The sequence below is a fragment of the Buteo buteo genome, chromosome 26 (assembly GCF_964188355.1).
Source record: "Buteo buteo chromosome 26, bButBut1.hap1.1, whole genome shotgun sequence".
In the NCBI taxonomy this organism is placed as follows: domain Eukaryota; kingdom Metazoa; phylum Chordata; class Aves; order Accipitriformes; family Accipitridae; genus Buteo; species Buteo buteo.
The window spans coordinates 14,385,514-14,409,058 of record NC_134196.1 but is presented as its reverse complement, the minus strand read 5'-3'; the positions used below and the strand labels follow the sequence as shown (position 1 = coordinate 14,409,058).

At 40.9% G+C, this 23,545-nt stretch overlaps 1 protein-coding gene across 1 annotated transcript in view; it reads right to left on the bottom strand.

The window, feature by feature from the left end:
• The window catches only part of PTPRR (protein tyrosine phosphatase receptor type R), a 154,485-nt gene that overhangs the window by 74,401 nt on the left and 56,539 nt on the right, over window positions 1-23,545 (bottom strand). The window contains exons 3-4 of the mRNA XM_075057761.1: window positions 4,091-4,204; window positions 590-745 (exon numbers count right to left, since the gene is read on the bottom strand). Of these exons, the coding sequence (XP_074913862.1) occupies window positions 590-745; window positions 4,091-4,204 (270 nt within the window). The remainder of the gene's footprint in view (window positions 1-589; window positions 746-4,090; window positions 4,205-23,545) is intronic.

Below are 23,545 nucleotides of genomic sequence, written 5' to 3'. Positions count from 1 at the left end.
AGATGGCAGTGTGGTCTCTGCTTTGAAATAGGTGTCCTCCCCCCAAAATGGATGTAGTCATACAAATAATAGCTACAAGTTTTATTTTTGCCCTCTTTTTGGAGCAGGTTAAACAAATGAAATCTCTCACTTCTCCTGAGAATAGAGAGAAGCACGAGTACAACGTACAAATTCAGTTTTTCAAAATCATGTCCAACAGAAGTTACACAGGTAGCAATGCTCACACCTGACATCTGCATTTCATTTATCTCTCCACTGAAATTGTTATACCTGCTGACCCGCACTAACAGACCAAAAGTTCTTGGGCCCACTTTCTTTAAGGTGACTGATGCATGCTTAGGATCTAAACTCTGATTTCCATGGCAGCCCACCTGTGTGATGAGAACCTGGATATGAATGTTTAAATAGCCTAATGAAGCACTATTAATTTAATTTAGCAGGGCTAGCTGTATAATTGCCTTATAGCAGTAATACCATCTTAGCTTATACATTTCCTGCCTCATGCTTGAGAACCTCAGCCTGAAACTACCAGGGATGTAATAACTGCCTAATCTGTAACAAACTACAGGTTAGAAAATTGATGACCAACCTCAGGGGAGACCTCCGTTATTCCAAACTGGGATAAACTCTGATGCAAAATGTTGATATTAAGGGAACGCAGCACTTCTTCAGATGGGAGTGCCTCAGAAATTCCTGGCTTTCTGTTCAGCGGGGACACAAACAGTTCCACACAGTTCTTCTTCCCCTAGGAAAATAAAAAAATGCAGAATCATAGGAAGGGTCTGAGACTAGATAATCTCTGCTGTCTATAGACTGTAAGTATAATTCCAAAACCAAAAGCATGGAATATAAAGGCTGCAACCTGCTCTATGAGGAGAGTATACCTATTCCCTGACTCCTTAAATCCCTGCACAAGAAAATGCAAATACCTTACGTGGGCATGTGTGCTTTGTCTCATTCACTATTGGCAAGGTACCCTCTTCCTGAGTCTAGTACCATCAAACGAGACAGGTCAATGTACATGGTGAGGAGTGGAGCCGTGGGATGGGGACAAGGGCAAGTGCCAGCAAGGATTTTAGTAGACAGTTCACCTGATCTGAGCTGAAATGCAGCCCTGCTTTAGAAAGCGGTCCTTAAACAGGAATGCTTAGTATAACGAGGTGGTATTTCGGCACTGCTTTCTAATCCCATGTCAACACATTGCAGACACACTGCAACGAAGTATAAAGCCCTTTTAGCCAACTGCAGTGCAACTCCTTAAAATGGCACAACAAAATGAAAGGACCAGAAAAGTTTTGTTTACATTTAATGGGTAAGCTGAGAACGCCTACTCTCCCCTATATTAGTTCCTGCCTTGGTGTCTTTGATGCACTCCTGGTAGCCCAAAGGGTGCTGTGTTAGAAATGTCAGTGATGCTCAATCTGTCGCAAGGCAGGAAAAGGACAGAGTGCCAGAGGGTTCCTCTGGTTGTGATAGACTAGACCAGCACCTGAGACCAGTGCTCCAGACAGTGCTGGTGTCCACACAGGCTGTGGGAACCCGCGTTCCTCAGGGCTACGGCCAGCTTAGCTGAGGCTGTGGTGTCGAGTCCAGACCTGGGGGGTTCCACACGTGCGAGGTACGTGTGGAGCTACTACCTGCATTGCTGCCTGAGCAGGCAAGAACCTCACCGGTCTCGTTATTTGCTATTCATCGTTACAGGATGGGAGAGATCAGTTCAAACTGGGATAATCCTGATTTCCCCCCCCCCTGCCCCTCACCTCGAATGTGCATCATTATCTTTACTGAAGTGAAGAAAACGACATCTTTTGCTATTCTTAATAGATGCAGTTTCACATTCAGAAGTAAAGCCGCACAGAAAGGGGCGCTTTCAAACGTGTTTACCTTAAATCTGCCCTCTGTGCTCTCACGTGGGCCGCTGGTCCATCTGCTCAATAAGATTGGTAAGGACATTGGCTACTGGTGGGACTGGGCATTTTTTGGTGGGACTATAAGCAGTGAACACAGACCTACAGGTCTGGGGCATCAATTCAAGGTGAAGACTTTTGCCAAGCTGAAGAAGCTGATTTGAGGCTGCCCTCCTACGTGGTCTCCGGCGTGGGTAGGTGCCTGGTTCTGGGTGTAGGTGGCAGGCACAAGGCAAGGCTTGGTGGGGACGCAGCATTCCCAGCGTTTCGTGCCTCCTCTGTTTAGAAGTTCCTCTGCCCCTTAAAAGGCCTTTATGGGAGGAGGATTTACCAGAAAGGTTAAGGAGACACTGGAAATGCCCAGTTAGTATTTCCTGGCACACTATGTGTTGTTATACGTAAGGGGCTAGCTGGTCCTCTGCTTTCCCTGTGCCCAACCACATCCTGGCTGCTGGGCTCCTGATCATTTCTACGAGCTGCTCAGGTGGGAGGGAGTCAGCTTACCTCACTTCAGTCATCTTAAACCACCTCCAGAGTCAGCGGAGAGAGACCGGCATCTCTAGAGAATGATTTAATCCATCCTAAAATAATTGGGATCTCAATGCCTCTCCTCCTCCAGTTACCCTTCTCTCTATTGCTTTTACAGGAGCCTAGATGAGTAGCTTAGGCTAGGCTGAAGTGAGGTGAGATGAATTTTGATGTGCCCTGCCTGCTTGCCAGCACTCTGCATGGGAGGAACTGTCTCATGTTAGAAGGATGCAAACTGGGAACAAAGTCTCTTAAGATATATTTTTCCTCCTTGTGAATTTTGACTGTGTGTGATTTTTAGAGCAAACAGGGCAAACGTTTCCTTTCTTTCCTATATCACTGAAATATTAACTCATAGCAGACTTTTACAGATGTTGAGAAGACTAATTAATTAATAGTACTTACTGTATTCTGAGCTATATGCAGCTGCAGAATGACATTACCACTTCCCTTAGATCACAAATGAGAGGAGAAAGGGAAAAGCTATGGAGCCAGGAGGAAAATAAACAGCATATTTCTTCTGCTAAGTTACATAATTTCCACAGAACGTAGTAAGAAAGCTACTGAGTGACTTAGAATGTTGAAATACACATCCCAAACTCTGGAACATTTCTCATTTAATTGTGCTTTTCTCTGATTATGTCTTTCAACCTTTCATTCTGGTTAATGCAGGGGACAACGGAGATTTAGCATCACTTGTCACAAATGAGTGACATCCCTGGAGGACATGAAAAGGGCTGCATTGCATTCCTATTGATCTTTTCTGCTGTACTTCTTGTGTGATCCTTTCTCACAGAGACATTATTTGAAGGAGTTTTATAATCCTTTTTTGATGTATACAATCCTATCAAGCTATCAAGGCAGGAAATACTTTTATGCTGAACCTGTCAATTTTCTTCCCTAGTATTCAACCTGCATGTAAAATAAAATAAAATAACTCTTCTTCCCTCTGCAACGTGAATTGAATGCTAGCAATACACACATAATGTTGGGGTTCATGGCAAAACTGTCATAAAAAGACAACAGTGTTAAGAATGTATGCTCTTAACCATACACAGAAAACCATACAATGACAATTGCTTTTAAAAAGTCTTTGTTGTTAGAGGCAAATTTGTCGTCATCTTTTGCAAATATGGTAGCATAGTCTACAGGATCATTTCTGAGCATAGATTGTTATAGCTGAATAGCAAAACATGAATATTAACATTGTGAGAAGACATTTAATTTACTAATGTGAAGTCTGAGTATAAATTGTGAAGATACCTTTGAAAGGCAGAATCATAGGTATTTTTTGAGCCATATTCAACCTTTGAGAAACAAAACATGAATAAGTGTTTCTTAATGAATGTGATGTAGAACTGCATTGGAATGAAAACTAAGGGATAAGCAATCTGCTTATGAATAGGACACAAAAGAGATTTATCTGACTTAATTTTTCTCTAGACTGTAACTGAGAATGGTTTCCTTTCAAAAGAAAATTTAAATCATGTTGTAATGGAGATCTATTTTTCTGTCGTGCAATTAAAAAAAAAAATTGGAAAAAAGTATTTTTCTGTTCTATTTTATTGCACTTTTCCATAGTGACAGGAGAATAAATTTACGAGAATTCAGAATAACCAGGTACATTTTATTACACACAGCCCCTTGGTACTTACAATGAGTCTGTTGATATGAATTTGCTGAGGTAACAGTCCCAGTGCTGCTGCCACTCCTTGGCGAAATATCCGAAGCAATGTGATATTCAGCTTGTTTACATCCATTTGCAGTGTCTGAAAAACAAAACCAGTTCACACGAACTCCTTGCTTAACACGTTCAGTTCTCAAGATGACTGATCTCTGGAACTCTTCGCTAATTGTTTTTTTCCCAGAACGATAATCTCTGCAATCTACTTGCATCACAATAAAGAATAAATCCAAAGGAAAATTTAAGCATCTTAAATGCTGCTCGTTAGCAAAGTACCACCTTTCCTCAACTATGTTCAAAATATGTTCCAGAGGTTTTTGGCTAAATTCCTTGGATAAGTCACAGTGTTCAAGATAACACAATTATTACATTAAAAATGAAAGTCAAGCATTAAACATCAATTCACCTTTAAAGAATGAGATGTTGGATTTACACAATGAAGATTTGCTTTGAATATTATCTTAGCATTTCTCCCTGCAGGTGAAGAATGAGTCAGACATAGTGAAATTATACAATTTTAATTTTGATTAGCGGTTTCTGAGATCAAAAAAGAAACATTCTGGATACATTCGACATGCTTGAATTTCCTAAAACTTCTTCATGTGAGTCAGAGAACACTACAATTCTCAGCAGAGACCAACTACATCACTGAAGCATTTTCTTTCTCTGTATTAGGATCATAGTGAAATCTAAATGTGTCCTGAAGTTCAAATCCTTCCTGTGAAGTCAGTGGAATTTTACCCAGGAAATAATTTAGGTTCAAATCTTCTGTTTCCAAGAAGATCCAGATTTGGGGTCTTCACGTGACGCCTGGTGACCAATACTTCCATGTGGGACTTTGGGGTCCCTTTCTTCGCTTCCATATCCCCTTTGCAGACAGTATGTAGTGGAGAAGAGAGGGAAGAGGAGTATGTCAGACGGTCCCAGAAGGCTTCCAACATTTCTGGCAACTTCTGACTTAGGAAGTCAGTAAGTTCTGACTGAGCCAGTCGACCTAGGCTGAAAAAGACTTTTTATTTCAAACTTCCTATTTAAAGCCATAGGCCAGCTTGCTGCTCTGAGGATCCAAGTAAGTATTCTTCCTTCCTAACCAAAGCTGCATAAAGAGAACTAAATAGCCATGGGTCAGACATCACACTGGGAATATGGTTACGGTCTAGAAAGAAAGGCAACTTTTTTCTCAAAGAAAAAACAGTATCACACAATTTGACTGTTGTTCTTTATTCTTCAGTAAGTATTTATAAGTTACGATGTAAAACCACAAAATAATTGCTTTCCTTTCCCACTATCAATTTGATTTTTCCATCAGTTGTGAGTGTTTTTAATTTTTTTCCCCTTTTTCTCATTTTTTTTACACTAATAGGATTGTCAGGTCTTGATGCATCAACTGAGATCTGCTCTTACCACACAGCTGAGCTTTAATTCAGCTGGAAGTATTATAGGATTCTTCAATTTAAATTACCCTTTCTATCCTGGCATTTTCAATATGCAAAATCTTCTTCTCTTTGCTTCTTCTTGAATTAGACAGGCATCCTGAGTGGTTACAAAACTGCTCCGGCTTTGACATTGAAACAGAGAAATGTCTTGAGAGGGGACATATGGAGATCTAACAGATCTGAGCACCATTCCTTCTGTTCCCCAGACTGGCTCGCTCCGGCCATGGTGGAAGAGAATTGGTTTAGGAGCTGCGAAGCCGTCACTACACTGAAAGTTGACAGCCTGTCTGAGGATCCTGGGTAAATGAGAAAGGGAGTTGTTGCTGAAATAGGAAGGCTGTCATGAGGGTCCCTAGAGATCCATAAGGATGGTATAAAGAGTGCAAAACCGCTTGTCTAAGTCAGTGACCCTGAGTTATGGGGATAATGCTAACTGTTGTTACTGAGCAAAATTAGCAGCCATAAAATCAAAATACATTCACTTAAACGTATTTGAGACAGGGATCAGATCACATTAATAGAGATGTTGTTAAATAGTGTGTTAAGAGCTCACTGATAAAGACATAGAGATGAAACAGCCAGAAAAATATCTAGCTTCAGATGAAACAGATCTTAAAAAGCCTATGAGGAGGTAGTAAATTCTTATAGATGTAGTATATTGGGATTGTGGTTCATCATATCCAGGGACAATAAAACATGGTGAAACTCCATTATCTTCAGGAAAGTCACCTTTCCTTCTACCAGGTCCGAATTTGGTCCACTGTGTCCTATAACAAATAATCATAAAAGGCTGCACAGTGTGTGTGTGTCTCTGTAAGAGCTGTATTGTCCTTGGTGGTTCTGGGGGAAGCCTGGTGACCACAGCACTCGCTCTGTCAGTCTGGCGTCAGCCTGCTTAGAAAGCTTACCTGGCTTCGCAGCTGGAGATTTCAGGACCCTTTTAGGAAACCTCCTAAGTGGCTGGGAAGAAATTTGTCCCTAAGCTTCACCTCAGGGTGCTTCTTGTGCAGCAATAAAGGGTGTTTTTGTGACTATTCATCCAAAACACCCCCAAGAAATATCAGAGGAAGAAAAAGCTCACATTTTTTATAAGAACCTTGCCTTGCTGTCCATTCAAGGGATCTGCTGCTCAAGCGCTGGTGTTAGCGTGAAGCTTAGTTCATCAGCAATTATAGTAAAAATTAAGTAAGAGTCACATAGGCCGCCACTTTCCTACATCAGGCAGCACAAGAGAGTGCATTTGCCTCTTCCTATCAAGAAGAAGCAGCCCAGAATCTGCCACTTTAGGAACGGGATTTCTAACTCGATCAGTGAAAGACAATGTATAGAAATGCTCGATGGGACCCCGAGAGCACCTGCTTTAGAGTGAGCAGCACATAACAAACGTGCTCTGTGCTCTCTGTTACCCCCTTGTTTGTACTGGATTCGTAAAGGCATAAAGCAGGAGTGGTCCAGACCGGAGACACATCAAGGTCAGCATCCTGTGGCCAACTCTGGATGCTTATGGAAAATGATAGGAACAGGGCAAGATTATACTCTTTTCCCAAGTTCCTTCTGACAAGATCCAGGCTAATTTATGCCTCCTCAGCACTAAAAGGCAATGGGTCTCCTCAATTACATGAATGTTATCATACAATAACCCAGACTGACACTATCAAGGTCTGTGATGAAGGCAACACTTGGGGGCATTATATTCTCAACTCTGGCATTTGCCCTCCCAAAGGTGACTGAAATTTAAGTCTGACCTGAGGGTCTGGTACAAAATTGCCTTTCTGCAAATTCTTAACTATGACAATTTTTGTTGGGAAAAGTTAGTCAGAGAAAGAAAAAACAAAATAAAAAGAGAGAAGGAAGATAGAGAAGAGAAAGAAAAAATGAAGTCCTAACGATTCCTAACAGTCAAAAATTTCTAAAAAATTATTAAAATTTTAATATTTCAATATTACTATGCCATTCTGATGGCATGCCTAGATATTGTGTTGACTCTAGTCCATAAAGGCAAGAGATTAGGATAGAAAACTGATAATGCATGAACTACAAATGCAACAATACCTGCACATTAGACAAACAATATAAAGTGTCATTAAGAGAATCACTCCTAGAATGGAAACCTGTCCAGCCATTTAGAGGTTATAATTACACAGATGAAATCATCAGGTATTCTAACACCACCTGCAATAAAACATGAAATTAACTCCTGTAAAGTAAATCCGTAGAAATAAATAAAACAACGCATTAGCATAGATACACAAGTTATGTCTTACTGTGTTCCTCTAGTTGCTCCTTTCGCTTTGGAAAAGAATGGGCTGAAGCATCCCAGTTAGACAGCACTAATCATTTACCCTTTTCTCATCTGCAGTGTTTATCATGGATTGTGACCTACTCCCCAAAGAGTTTACAATTTTGAATCTGCTACTGCTGTTGGCAATAGCGACTTGTTGAGCCTAGAGGCGAGCACCCTGGAGGACTCATTTTCCTGAACAATTACCGACCTGGATATTGCAACTGTAGCGACAGTTTCTAGGTTTATCTGATCCAAGCAAAACAGGTAGTTTGAAGGGAAGGACTTTTCTGCTTGTAGTGGAAAACTTGGGAAGACAGAGTTCCCGAAAAGGAAACTCAGCACAGAAAAACACCAAAGACTATTCACAACTGAGATCCTATAGGGGCTTTTTGATAAAGATTTTCATGTTAAAGAAAAAAACCCAAACAAAACAACATGAAAGGGATGAATGTATAACACAGTCTCTGAAATAATATTTTTAGGATATTACAATAAAATATCATTTGCCAAGTCAAGTTCTGCTTCTCAAGAAAAATTCAGAGATGCCTCCCTTTCTTATCTTTTCCTTATCATCAGTGATATCCTTTCTGCAATGAGCCTCAAATATACCATTCCTTTTCTATACATTCATTACTCCCCTCTAAATTCCTCCTGATCCTACCACCACAGGTGTTTTCTCCAGCTAACCTGAATATACGGGAAGAAAAATAAACAAGGATGAAGAAGGTTAAAGGTTAAAGTATAATTTTTTACAATACCATTATGAACAAATATTAAAAGTAAATGAGCAAATTATACATACAAGAAATTTTACATACTTAAGGGCCATTGCGTAGTAAGTTCTATTTTGTGCTAAAACCAAAGAAACTCAACTCTAAAAATGAAAATAAAAATAATCGCCCCTCTTTACTTAGGCCGAACAAAAGAGAAAGCTCAGAAAAGACTTGTCTTACCTGCCTGTGCTCCACTTATTCATTCAGGTTTTAAGAAAGTCACCAAAAATGCTATAAAATGTTTTTTGCGCTAAAGCAAATACTGGACTGTGGCCCGGCTGAGGGTGGGTCCCTCCATCTGAGCACCCTGCTCTGCTGCCTGCACACTGACAGTGTCTACACTTAATTAGTGCCACCGGGTTTCGTCTTGTCACCCTCATCAGCCAGCCTCAGCTGTACAACCAAAAAAGGATGTATTTATCAGGAGTGAAGGTGATAGTTGCAGCTGTATTTGTACAGTTTGGGTAAAGGGCTACAAAAAATCTGGCAACAAATTGTGAAAATACCTGCATTTTCTCTTTTCTTCTCCTAAACGCGTCTGATTTACTTTCCTGTTGCTGTTCAATGATTTGAGATTGCAGCTGCACTGGGCATCAGGTTAACGCCTTTGGCTGGCTCGGGTGCCTAACACACATCCCCAGAAGATTTTGGCTTTTATAACATTATGTGTGTCATGTGTCGCAGCAAGTTTAGTGTCTCATGTAGTCCCTGAATCGCACGGGAGCCAGCATGTCCTCAGCCAGCATTATGCAACTAGAACAAAGCATTTTGCCAAGTGCCACTCTGAAGGCACTTTGCCCTACACAAAACTGGTGTCCAAGGTGGCACTCCCTCCTCTCCCGTTTGCCTCTCCCTCTACAATGTTATTTTCTCCAACAGGAGAAACCTGCCCTTTTGTGAAGTCCACATTAAACTTTGAATTACGTCTGTAAACTAAGATAAAATTCTCCCGAGTATAAAATCAATTATTCTTGGTGATTAATTAAAGAAGCGTCATGTTTCTATGTATCAGCAGTTGCCTGCAGTGACCTACTCAAACTTTCATACATAATGTATTTCTGCTAAAACATGATGTGACTAGAAATATAAATCTTGGGACATTTAAATATCTCTAAGGTCAGGGACTGATTACTGAAAAATTGTAAGGGGGAGTCTTGGCTATTCTACAAAAGTGCAGTGAAAGTCACCTGCAATAGTAGAAAAATTACAGGTGTATGTTTGAGTTTACAAGAAGCAGTGAAAAGCACTGAGAAATGCTCTGGATCTGGAACATGCTTCTAAGTCACCCATTTTCTAATTAGGAGCCACCAAAGCTGCAGAAAACCCAAATCTGCCAAACAGTTCCAAATTTCACATGTAGCCTGTAAAAATTTAAGCGTGCTTGTCCAAAGAGTGTTTGGGTGATGAGAAAAAAACCTCTAAACTGGTTCTGTATAAACATTAAGAAAAAGTGATAGGAATGGGATACTTTGATTGCTTCAGTCCTGATTAGTCTGGGGAAGTTTTGTATATTTGGATGCTGCTTTTCAAGATGTTACATTGTACAACTTCACTCACATTTTTGCAAGAGAAAAAAACCCCCACATCTTTTATGGAAGATCTTTGTTTAAAGTAAGTATAATATTTCCTGGATTTATGCATTTCTCATATAGCATTAAAGAACAATTTTGGCTCTTGATCAATTTTTCATGAAGGCATATACACTTAAATATTTATGCATGTTATGAGCTCTCTGAAAGAAATCAAAGAGAAGTAACGCTAATGGGATATCTAGGGTTAATCTAATTAGTTAAGACAGCCGTATCATCTTCCCCCATACTGATTTTCAAGTGAATGTTCATTAAAATATGGGAAAATCAAAATTTATAAAAGGAAGCAGCCTTTCACACACTGCAATTAATCCACAGACCTTGTTACCACAGGATGCTGCTGAGGCCAAAAACTGAACAAGAGGCAGAAAAACGGCTGGATGCTTAGATGGATGTTGAAAGTCACTAATGTCCCTGAAAACTGCACAGGAGAGATACTATAAACCTTGTCATACAGTCGAAGCCAAACCTCTCACGGTCAGAAACCAAGAGGAGCCCTAGTGCGATAAAAGGAAACGCTTCTCAGTCAGAAGGTTTGAGCGCTGGCCATCATCCTGGACTAGATACCGGGCTTCGTACGAGTCCTGTCCGCACGTGTCGGGACCTGCTGAGGACGATCCCGGGGACTGGGATCATCGCGGAGGATGAAGATGCCGAAGCAGGGCTGGGGGTGAGGCCGGGGCACTCCGCTGGCACCGCGGCTCAGGCTGGCAAAGCTGCTCGGGAGGTGGGTGGGTGCTGTGACTAAACGGGTTTGTCTCAGCTGTGTGACAGATTTACACTTCTTTTCGCAGGGAGGAGAACTAATTTCTCAAAATGAGATCAGCTGATTTGGGGCTGATTTGACCACTTCTGTAGGAAGCACCAACACAAGAGTGAGAAACGCTCCATCTGTGAAGTCTGGCTTTTGGCCAGGATTCCCTCGCTGAGCTTTTGCAGGCGCTTGGACAGTGAGTCAGCCAGCTATAGAAAGACTCCATGACCTTCATGGATGATTAAAGCGTATGAGAATGCATTCAGCCTATTAAGGATAAGGTTTGTTAATGCCTGTCTTCAAGAGGCACGCTTTGATTTCTATCGGTCCTATGTTTTGCATTAATCTCTGGGCTTTGCGGTCTCCTAGCAAAGATAAGGGTCAGTGTCATCTGACACCACTGTGTCGGAAGGTAATGTGGATTTACTGATCACATTTAATGAGAAGACGCAGAATAGTCTTCTATCCTTCTTCTGAAGGAAATCTTAGAAGGTGGGTTATTTCATTCTCCTGGCTTCTGAGTCGTGTGGGTCATTCCTGTACCACAATGTGATGTAGTTAGTGGGGTGACGGTCTGAGAGTGTGTGTTAGACTGTCCCCTCGACGCTCATTGTACTCATTTCCCTTTCCCTCTTTCCTATGGTATCACTAATGCATTAATCATGCATTTACATATTTGGAAGTCAGAAGGTATGTACAGCTTCCAAACACCTGAGGTACTACAGATTGTATGAGACCCACCATCCCACAGCCCCACCTCAGCTGGGGAATAACCTTATCCAGAGCCCCGTAAAGTTAATAGGACTTTTTCTGAGTCAGAGGGTTGCAGAACCCCATACCCTAAATGCCCATGGGATGGATGCTTGTCATTGCCGAGGGGTGTAAGGGAGGGGAAGGAAAGGTTATCTATTGTCCGTGGGACACGAGTTCGACGTAGCCTTGTCATTGAATAATACCAGTCCCAGAAGGTCTCTGTACTGGTGGAGCCCTTGGGAAGGAGGAAGGAGAGGGGCAGGAGGCTGCCAGAGTTCTGTGGGACTTTGTGGCTGATTTTCTAGAGCTTCTTCGGGACAGAGAGAACTTTCTGCTTCACCACCTTGGGGAACTTAAGACCCTAGTGACGGAAGGAGACAGTCTTCTTCTGCATGTGGAAGTATATTATTCCTTTTTTAAAAATCGGTCACAATGCTACTACATCTATTTTAGAGAGTACTACGCTGGGAGCATTCGCAATTACTCCAAATTGATTACTAGTAGGGATGAGAGGCCAAAATTTTGCTGTGCCTCTGGCCTTAGCAAGTCTGCCTCAGTAAATCTGCCTCAGTTCTATGTCTACAAAATGGGGACAATAGTATTTGAGTGTTTCACAGGATTTTATATATTTTAGTAAGAAGATGGGGGAAAGATATGTAGGATGGAACCTTTCAACTTCTTTCACAGCTAATTTTAACGTTGCCCCCAAAAGTCAATTCCTGTCTTTTTAATTTGGTGCTGCATTTCCTCAAGGACTGGGATTTACTTCATCACAAAGTATTTCAGTTTTCTTAAAATAACAGCTGAAGTTCATTTCAAAGCTCTGATAGTCTTCTAGGCTTTTTCCTTCCTCCCTCCACCTCGCCCTGCCCTCCTCCCTCACGGTAGGCAGTTGAAAAGGACAAGATGATGGAAAAGCACAAGACAATACAGAGAGGTGGAAACACAAGGAGAGCTGGAAGAGCTCAGCTGAACGCTATTTCAACCTTTTTGTTCTTTGAGAGGCATGTGTAATGAGCTCCATAAAATTGTCCTATCTGTCCTTATTCAATATTACCAAAAAAAATTATCCCTTCCATTACAAAAGAAATGCATTGTGCTATTATGTCCGGTACAACTTTCATGCACAGCATGATTGTACCAGTCACATCCTATTTCATCATCCCAAAGCCAGCTGTAATCCTCAGAGCAAACAGACCCTTTTGAGCCTGTTCAGCACAGTGCTTTATAATGCATTTGGGTTTTGTGTCTAATTATTAAATCTCTAGGTAGAGCCAGCGTAAAGCTCTAAATGCCAGAACACCAGTATTGTTTCTCCTTGCTCCTTTTGTAGAACCCTCATTTCAGCTAGTTTTGTCTCAGACAATTCTTAGTTACTTAAGTTTAAATTCCTGTTATGACTTTGTAAAATGGTTCTCAATATATCAAAATGCCTTCCAGAAAAATGACAGACATAAAAAACCATCCCCAAATCATCCTTTTCTTTTTATCTCCAGAATTTTAAATTTAGTTTGTAGCAGACATATATATATGTATGCAACCTTACAAAATAATAAAGAACAAAACTAGAACCCTAAGACAATACAGCAACTTCCACATCTTTCAGGAACTGATGTGGCCAAAAGACTCCCACTGACTTACTCTCCTTAGTGAAAATCAAAGTAAGGTTTCAGTACTGCTGACGTCCTAGCTTTCTCATGCATTTATTTTCAGAGACAATTTTTATTGGTAGTTTCAGCTAAGCAAAATCTGCCTGAACATGCACAATGGCAATCATAGATCTCTGTGGTTCCTGGGCATATGAAGAAGAAAATTTGAAATACATCTGGGGAAAAAAAAAAAAAAAAAAAAGGTCTTAAAATACATTTGGCTCAACTGGAATCAAGAAGGACTGTTCTTGTGCAATTCCTGAATACAGCTCGTGTCCCAGGACAGTCTGGACTATTTGTCCAACACAGCCAAGACTTTCAAAGTAAGAAGTGATTCTTACACCTCAGCTCTTGAGAGATCAGGATCCCATTTTCAGGAAACAAATGTCCAACAACAAGGGCTCTTTAGTGTGACACAGTTCACCAGTATGTTTTGGGTCTTTATCTGCTTTCAGCCTTTTAGCCCACTGAAGTTTGTTCATAGACATTGTCATCACCATAATCACAAATTACTGGAATGAAACTTGTATCACTGACTTTCCCCTACCTACTTCAGCACTCCAGATCCATATGAACTGAGTGCAGACAACACAAGGCACCCTCCTAATTTCTCCCTTACGTTCCTTTTACTATTACGAACTTGAAACAAAGTTAAGCAAAATCAAGCAAAACCCTTGGGGACCCGCGTTTTTTCTTAGACAAAACTTGTGTTACTTTGCATTTTATCCTGTCACGGATTCATGTGACTGGATATGTCCCTTGTCTCAAAGTTTCAACAAAGCCATTAATGATTGTGTCAATCCTATAAGCTCAGAAACCAGAAAGCAGATGAAAAGACAATCTCCTGATTTTGGCAGATGTCTCAGGATTTTTGACCTCCTGAAGCTGCTGATACCAAATGCATTTCAGAGGCTCTGAGGTACAAATTCCCTTTCTCCTGAGCAGCTGGGCAAATGAAGGCTTCTCCTCTTCTGTCTAGTACTGAACAGAGAAGGCACAGCTTAAGGGAGAACACTAACACAAAATCTTCAACGATTTAAGGAGAGTTTTACCTCAATGATTCCTGTTGAAGCTAATAACAATACTGGTTTTTCGACCAGCAGCCCAAGATTAGGGTTTCTGACTTTGGAAATGTGATACATACACTGTGCCTCAAATGTCCTAATATAGGACAACTTTTCTGACTCGACCATTAGGGAAAAAGTTACAAAAAATGGCTTTCAGGCTTATTTGGGGGACTTTTCTTTAGAGATGACTCCACTTATGAGGTCAAAGATGAAGAAGCTGTGCTGCCTTGTATTATGGGATATTACTGCTCTAAAATGGCTGGGAGACAGAGCCCAATTCATGGATCTGCACTTTCTGTCTTTTATGTTTACGATCAGAAGAGCATTCTGTGTTCATTTTTTTTAAAAAGGAACACAGCTGTCAAAGCCAACCTCAGATGTTTAGAATGAGAAAAATGCATTTTTTCCCCTTTTATACTCAGAACCGATCATCCTTAAAGGAGAATATTAAAGACTGTTTGCATGCGGTTCTCCCATTCTCGCACGCAAAAGCAAAATAATTCATATTCCTTTCAGTGAGAAATAGCAATTGCAAGTTTGGTGGGTGAAGCTTCCTTTTCCTTTTTGTTTTGTTTTGGTTTTTTTTATTTTTTAACAATATTCTTCAAATAGACAAGAAGTAATCTTCCAGATTTCCCCAAGCGACCACAAAGAGTGCCATTTGTGTTGGAGAGGTAGTGCTCCTCTGTACGAATGCAGCGAGTGCACCTTTATGCACATCTCCTGCCTCTCTCCTGCACCCTGGGAACCCGGGAAATTCCCGGTGGTTCTGCGGCTGCTGCTCTGTGCGGGCGGGAAGAGACACCTGGGAAGAAACACTCAACTTCTCAGAAACCGAGTGTATGGCTCCGATCCAGAGCAATATCTGTGGTATACCTGTCGTATCAAAACACAAGTCCTGCAAATGATGGCAAGATGGCTCGCAGACTTCATAAAAAACCCAGGACATCTACCTTATTCCCCAGAAAAGAGACGCAGTGATAGCATCTATGCCTGTTGAAAAAAGCTGTATGGCTTCTGTTTCAGTCAGTATACAGCTAAATCTTAGGGTCTAAATTTATCAGAAGAGGTGTATCTACTTAAACAAGTTCACAAGTTAAGTGTAAAAGCAAAACAAAAAGCTACAAAGTCTCAGGAAAAGTGGAGGAATATAATTTAAATTTGTATATTTATATGTTATACTTTTTTTCACACTATCATGCAGAGAAAGACAGGAATTCTATTGGCAACTGTGGCTCTTGTCTATTTTCTATACACAACGCCTAATGGGAGCAACTGATTTTTAGCTGACTTTGAGTAAATATCTCAATGATCTATCATTTACAAATTTACTGGAGAGCTTAAAGGAGCTTTATTTCCTGCACTGCCCTCACTTTCAACGTCCCTGCCGTGCTTTCCCTTCTCTTCATGCAGTGCTGGCAAATCATATATTTTGGACTGCTCTCACATCCCACCTCTCGCTCCTCCAAAGACAGAGAAGCCACAGTGTTGTGCAGCAGTCTGAATGTATATATTATATGCATTCAGCCCCTCTCTTGTCAGCCCTGCACAGCAGAGCCCCTACCGTACAACTCAACGCGAGGGTGTAGACCCACTACACGACCCCACAGGATGGCGTGACGCAGCACCGGAGGTGTACAGCAAAGGGCTCAGCACCATTTCTACCGTTACATTGCTACCGTGGCTTTGAAGACAGCAGCAGCAAGTTCAGCTTCACCAGAACAAGCTGGAGGAGTCGTACAAGAACAGTACAATTGCTCTATGTATGTGCTCGCAGGATTTCTGGACATCCAGAAACCATCGTTACTGCTTGACCAAAGCAGCAGGGTGGTGTGTTACTTCAGCGAAAAATGTGGAAGGTTACTGCTAACGTGGTAGCTGATTGCCAAGGTCATCAGGGTTGGCAGGGCTCATCCTCAGTCTGTCAACTAATCCCTCCTTTGCCTTTTTTTCTGAGTTAGAACCAAAACCAACAAACTTGCCTTACCAGCTTCATCATTAGATTTTGTCTATAGCAGTGGAGGAATGCTCATTCCACTAGCTGAAACAAAGCTGAACAAAAATAATGGACAATAAAATGGAACAACCTCACACCGGGATGAACAAAGAAATGTAGGAATAACTAAACAGCTTTTACAGTTTCTTGTTTCTATGCTCTTTTTCCCATTAAAATATAACATTCCCAGAAAACCTTCCAGAAATTGCACAATTAAATGACTGAAGGGAAAAGAGGAAAATAAAATAAAAAAAAAAATCAAAATTACCATTTTCTAAAGAAATCTGAGTGTTTTAAGCAAAGGAAACAGCAAAAGGAAGGTAAACATTCTTAAATATTCTCTGTCATTGTAGCAAAAAGGTTTTCAAAATATGATTTTTTCCCAGTTGTGATTTTTCCACAAATTGGTACTGCAAGCAATGAGGGAAATAAAATCAGTGAAGCTGAATATCATAGGTGAGACCCTTTTGCCCTCAATTCTTATCTACCTCTTGTCACAGGATACAGGAATATATGAGGGAGAAGTCTTTGTTCAACTCCATAAACACATGCTTCATATTTGCCATGTTAGACAAAACCCACTCAGTAAAATTCATCTCTGCCCGTCTACACACAAGCCATTTTATCTTCTCATCAACACGGTCTGTCATATTTAACAGACCTATGTCTGTCCCTCAATAACTTTCTGGTATCTTTTATTTTTCTGAGAGCCGATCAGCCTCTGCTGCCAGGGTCCCATTCATGTGCAGGACTTTAGGCATCTCATTTTCACCTGCCCTCATCAGGGATGTTTATAAGCCAGCGGAAAGGAAAGCAAATCCCATTTATTCACTGCCAGCTATTCCTGCAGGTACGTAAGCATTCCCAGGTGCGTTCCCCTGGGAGAACACGCCGGTGGGCAGCGGCTCTCCCTGTGTCCTGCTAGAACAGGACTGTACAAAAGGGATGCCTTCATCGTCCTTACAGATCTGTGCAAACAGGTACATGAAGTGACGTTTCGCAAGTGAGGCAAAGAGCAGGACCTGTGTCTAACAAGAGCTCACCAGCCCCACGAAGACTGAAGCAGCTCCTGCCAAATTACTTGGTATGCATCTCCTGGATATAGATATTTTAGACAGCTGCAACGTTGATCTAACCAACAGCATGAGTTTGTAATAGTCGGTACTGTTATTTGTATTAACGTCTTTTGGTCATCCGTATGGTAATTTTATTTTTTCCCTTACTGTTGCATACACTGTATTTCCTGGGTCAAGTCTTTTTTGTCAGGCAGGTATAACATGGTCCAGTATGGTGTCTCCTCTGTTAAACGCAGAATCGCTTGTATTCTTCCGAAACAATTTCAAACACACAGTGAGGGGTTTATGTCATGCTGGGTGACAGGGAGAGCAAGGATGCAAGGAGAAAGAACACTATAGTAATAAAAAAATGATTCTCGGCTTACATTTGTAGTTCTTTTCATGTGGGCACACCAGAGGATCTAACAGTGGGGATTAAGAATATTCATTACGTCTGAAGAAACAGAAGTGCGTCATGGCAAAGTGCTTATCTTACAAACATGAAGAAGGTATGTAATGTCAAAGCTATAAGTAAAACCAAAGATTTGGACACCCCACACAGAATTCTGGCCAACATCCCTCGTTATCTCATTTTCCAGGCTTTGGGGTTATTCTTTATACTTTATGTCAGAAAATGTTAGTGTTCTAACCCTAACAAAGGTCCAAAATTTTAAGATTTACATAGATTTTAAAGTACAGAAACAAAGGACTTCCCATATATCATTTACAAATGAATCATACATCATTTACAAATCACTGAATCTAAGGGGTTTTTATGTACTTCATCCTGAGTTATTTTTATGTATTTCATCCGTTATGTTCTTTTCTGTTTGAAGCCTGTATTCTACACCATTAAAGATTCTTCTGTTTTATTAACAACTTTTGCAGTTAATTGACATGATAATATATTACATAACTAATATGCAAAATACAAGACAAGTATTTAAATTATTTGCATAACCTGAATAAGATGGGAACTTTGTCATGTCAGCTGAATAGTGTCTTTTTTTACCTAATGTAATTTGAAAACATATTTATGACTCATCAGTCTTTTAAAATTAGACTGTGATTAGAGATTCTAAGCTGTAATCTTTCAACTAACTGTGAAGTTCTTAAATTTCATTGTAATTCTGTATTCTGTGTCTTCTCCTCTGTATTCTGCACTAACTGTTCACCTATAGATTAGACAGACAGACCATAGAGCAGCCCACAAATGAGAAAAATCCAGTCGCAAAAATATTTTGCAAAATGCAATGAACAAATAATAACTCCTTTCCATTTTGTAGGAGTCCAAATAGGCTTAATCTTCTACTTGAACAACCATTTCGCAATTTAAGTCAAAAATTCGAATCTTCATTCAGTGACTCAAACCTTTTTAATTTTAATTTTATTTTAATTTTTGAGCTGAATTAGTAAAAGAAAGTAGAATATACACCTACATAAGAAAGCTGACAATTTTTGTCATTTGAAGATGTTTTTCACAAAACTTTTGTACAAGAAAGAAGCTGCTAGTTGACAGTCTCTATATCCTTATGGATGATGACTATTTGGATATATGAGGCTTTTTAATGCCATGTGTTCAAACTTCAAGTACAATAGAACACACGTAGAGCTTTAATTACCAGTAGGGCATGTGGCTGTTTACTTTAGAGTGACGGAGTATTACATCTGGATGTAAAGAGAAGCAGCAGTGCCATTCTTGGTTCAGAGCTGAAATAATGGGAAGGTCGAGGATGAGAGCTGGTACTAAGAAGCAATAACACACTCGCTTAGAAACTTGGAAAAACGGAAAGAGAACTGCCAAGTCAGATTTAATGTTATCAATTCAGTTTGCTTCCCCAGTGGGAATTCTACACTCATCTTTTCCTCCAGCATTCAAATTTCATTAAATAAACTTGATGAAAGGGATCATTTCACACCATTAGTGGTATCTGCACTTCTGTAGTGCCATTAATTTTGTCTTTCTGGATATGAGTTCCCTCTCTATAAAAAGGTTGTAAATCAGGGTTTCCTAAAGAGCCTCATAACGAATATGACCTCAGGCTGGGGCTGCCGTCTATCCGCAGTGCAAATCCAGTTGCGGGCTGCTTTGAATTCTGGAAACACGGACCGTGGCAGTGGCAGTGCTACCCCAGCCTAAGGCTCTTGTCTCACATGTCCCACAGATCTGGAAAGACAGTCTGCCCACAACAGCTCCAACTTGTAAATACTTCGGCTGAGTACGGCCACAATTAAAAAGCCCCTTTAGGAGAGACAGAGAAATACTTTGTGAGCTACAAATATGCTCTGGCCCTCTAGGAACGCCTGCTGCACTGCTTTCAAATCCAGAGAGTGCTGACATCTAGACATTCTCAATTTATGAAAACTCAAAGTGCTTCCTCATGAAGAAAACTGCAAAGCTTGTGAAAAGACTAGAAATAGAATAACAGAAATTATGTTTCTGTGAAGAAGGCTGATTTCTATCCCTTTAGACAACCATGTAAATACTGTAACGGGAAAAAAAAAAGTCACATGAACTGCTGGCAATGGCTAAAGGAAGAAAAACTATCAATGGATATCTAGGGCCACGAGATTTAAGTCTACTTAAGCCTTTTTTGTTTAAATACCAACAGGGATACACACTGAGATGGCAAAATTCTCATAATGATAGAGAAAAGAAAGAAGGAACCACTTCTAGAGATTTTTTTGAGGGATAAGAAATTAAGGGGTGATAGTAATGTGATGTATACCGTATATATTCCATTCCAAAAGTAATCACATAGGATGCTGAAAGAGCAAGCAGAAGGGTAAACCTGTAAATACGCTGGAGCAGATGACCTCTTTCAGAAAGTTGCTCCGAGCTCTGTGCTAGTCAACATCCTTATTAGAGGTCTGTTGAGCCACACAAAGTCACACAGAAGCCTGAAGATAGCACAGAAGATTGAAGGTAACTCGGAATCAGGGAACACGGGATAAACAATAAGGTAGGTCAGACGTACCAGGTGATTCAGGTGAAATTCACCTGAACATCATGCACTTAATATGGCTAAACTCAAGACAATACAAATCTTGGAAAAGCGTATGTAGTTCACCTGCAAAGAAATATATTTTTAAAATGAGTGACTCAGAAGGTGAGTCAAGGTTTCTATCTGATAACTGAGTGAATAGATGCTACCTAGACAACATGCAGGCTAAAGTTATGTGAATACAATGCCTACTCGGCTTTTTAACCAACTAGAACCTGCATAGCCATGTCAGAGAGGTGGTAAAATTCAGTTTTTATATCTTGTATCATGGTAATCAACAGAGAGAACTACATGTAGGCTGTCATTCTCTACCGCTTTTCAATTCGTTAATGTGTTGCTTATGCTGGTGATCAGGAGCACGACCGCGACCATGACCACACACATTCACACGCACGCAGCTTCTATGGGACATGGTGGTTTTGTAACTCTCCAGCTGCTTCCAGATCTGTAAACACTTATTGACTTTGTTTCTGCTAATGAGCTGAGACTTACCAGGTGACACAAAACACTTGAGGGGCAAACTGCACAGACTGCAATTAACTCTTGGTTCCTGTTTCTGTTATTTAATTAGCAACATCAATTTTGAACACTACACACACTGATCACAGAAAATACAGGCAATTACCAACAGTCATCAAACCCTATTTTCTAAATTACATGCCAAGGATAAATGATTTTAAAGTACAAAAATAGTGTAAGCAAAATGCTTTTTTATGCCATGTCTCTGCTGGATAAGCTTAACAGTTCCTCACATTAAATGATAATTCCTACTTCTGTCTAGGGTCAGCAGACAGATATAACAATCTAATAAAAAGCATTCTCCTCTGGGGAAATCTCAGAATGTGTTTTCCTACAGAACAATGTAAAGATGCAGAGTGTGCATAGAGAAATGAACTAGAAGTGAGTTAGGCCTTGGGAGCACCTTTTACTTTTTTTGCTACTCTACCCAGACGTACACGGAAAAGGGTAAGGTGTTCAATGGTTACTCGGGGCCTTAATGTCCCTGGTTTACTCTGGATCCTGTTTCACCTGCCTGCAACTAATGGGTGCTTCACAGTCCCTGGTCCAGAGCTTTCAGGCATAGCTCATAAATGCATAACCCTGAACACTGAAATGAGTATCTATGCCAGAAAAAGCTCTCCTTCAATCCTATGGTCCTGTAACACAGAAAGCCTAGGAGCCAGGTCTATGCCTACAGGACTACACTGCCTTCTATGTCACCAAAACGAGGAAAACCGAGTTCCTCAGGTTAGCTCCTGGCCTTACACCTTACAGAGGCTACACACCGTACATCCGCAAGTGCTCCAGGTTTCTGTCGAGCCCGAAGTAAGCTGGAGCTGGGGGAGAAGTGCCGATGCCTTTGGCAGTGGCAGACGTTTGATTCAGGCAACAGCTCTAGGCTTCTGCTGAGCTGGAAAGACTATGGCTGTGAAGGAAAGGGGTCGGTATTCCTGACAAACTCCAAACACAGCTGCGATCTGGGACCCGCCGCTGTTCACACAAGCACCGAAGTCAACAGCACTTCAGCTCCGTGAAGACCATGGCTCCAAGGCAGTTGCTGGAACCTGATGGGAGCTCCTGAAAAGGGATTTCTTAGCCTGGAGAAGAGAAGGTACAGGAGGGAGCTTGGCAATGTGTATAAATATGTGATGGGAGGGAGTAAAGAAAACAGCGCCAGGCTCTTCTCGGTGGTGCCCAGTGACGGGATGGGGAGGCAATAGGCACAAACTGAAACACAGGAGGTTTCGTTTACTTTTTTGCTGTGAGAGTGGTCAAACACTGGCACAGGTTGCCCAGAGAGGCTGTGGAGTCTCCACCCTAGGAGATATTCAAAACCCAAATGGAGAAGGTCCTGAGCAACCCGCAGGTCTGAGAGACCCTGCTTTGGGCAGGGATTTGGACTACACAATCACCAGAGGCCCCTTCCAGTCTCAACCACTCTATGATAAGAAATCAAGCATGACATTAAAAATTAGCCAGAATCAGTGGTTTTATTCTATGCATTGTACCTGTACTACAGACTTACAGCAATTTCTCTCCTAGAACAAAAATTTGGAAGAAATTCTATAATGGGAAATGACATGGACTTTTTCCAAAGGGAAAAAGTAAAATCAGTAAAGTAAGAAAGTTAAAAAAATGTTTCTTTCTTTCAGTAAGAAACTCTCTGCCTCGCTGTTTAAGTGCTTCATCTAGATCACTTTCCCAAAGCTACAGGGTTGACGACAATAAAACAATGAGAAACTTACTTTTGTATCTAATATTAAACAGCTGTGTTTATGAATAAACACAGGGCACAGACCTGCCAAGAACAAGAGTGGCATTTTGCAATCATTTTCCAGAGCAGCTGTTATGATCGTTCAAGGAATATGAGTGCTCCTATTAACTTTCACAAAATCACTCACATATTCAGCGTTATGCTTCAGTATTTTGCTGCTTTGCTGCTTATTAGCCTTTGCATTTTATAGAACACTTATAATAGGATCATGTACAGTGCATGGTATTCAACGACGGCCCCCATCACTATTCACAAATCTGTTATGCATGTAACACTTTAAGGAGGAAGGCACCTCCTTCATAGCACTTCACAGCATGAAATTTTCTGAAATATGTATTCTATTTCATGCTTAGTTGTGCATAAATTGGCATAAAATCTTTAAATAGCTCTCATGAAATAAAATTAAAACATTACTTATACTATGCCAGCGCTTACATTTTACAACAACAGAAGCACGCAGCCCTACTTGTTCTGACCAAACCTCCAGCTCTCCCAATACCGTCTCTCATGCACAGCCGTAAGTAGACATGAAGGGAAGAGTAAGGACAGGGCAAGCACATGAAATCTCTACCCTGCTACTAATCCTGTATCAAACCACTTTTGGCTTGGGGGATTTTCTGGGCTTACTGTAGTTTGCCGTAATAATAACCTGCAACAGATCTCTCTTCAAAGTTCCTTCTGTGAACCTGAGTAAACCTCTCGCACCCACAGCAACATTGGGTAAGGTCTCCTGCTCACTGTCTGGAGAACCACCATCTTCATCCGATCTGAACCGAGCTCCTTCTGCGAT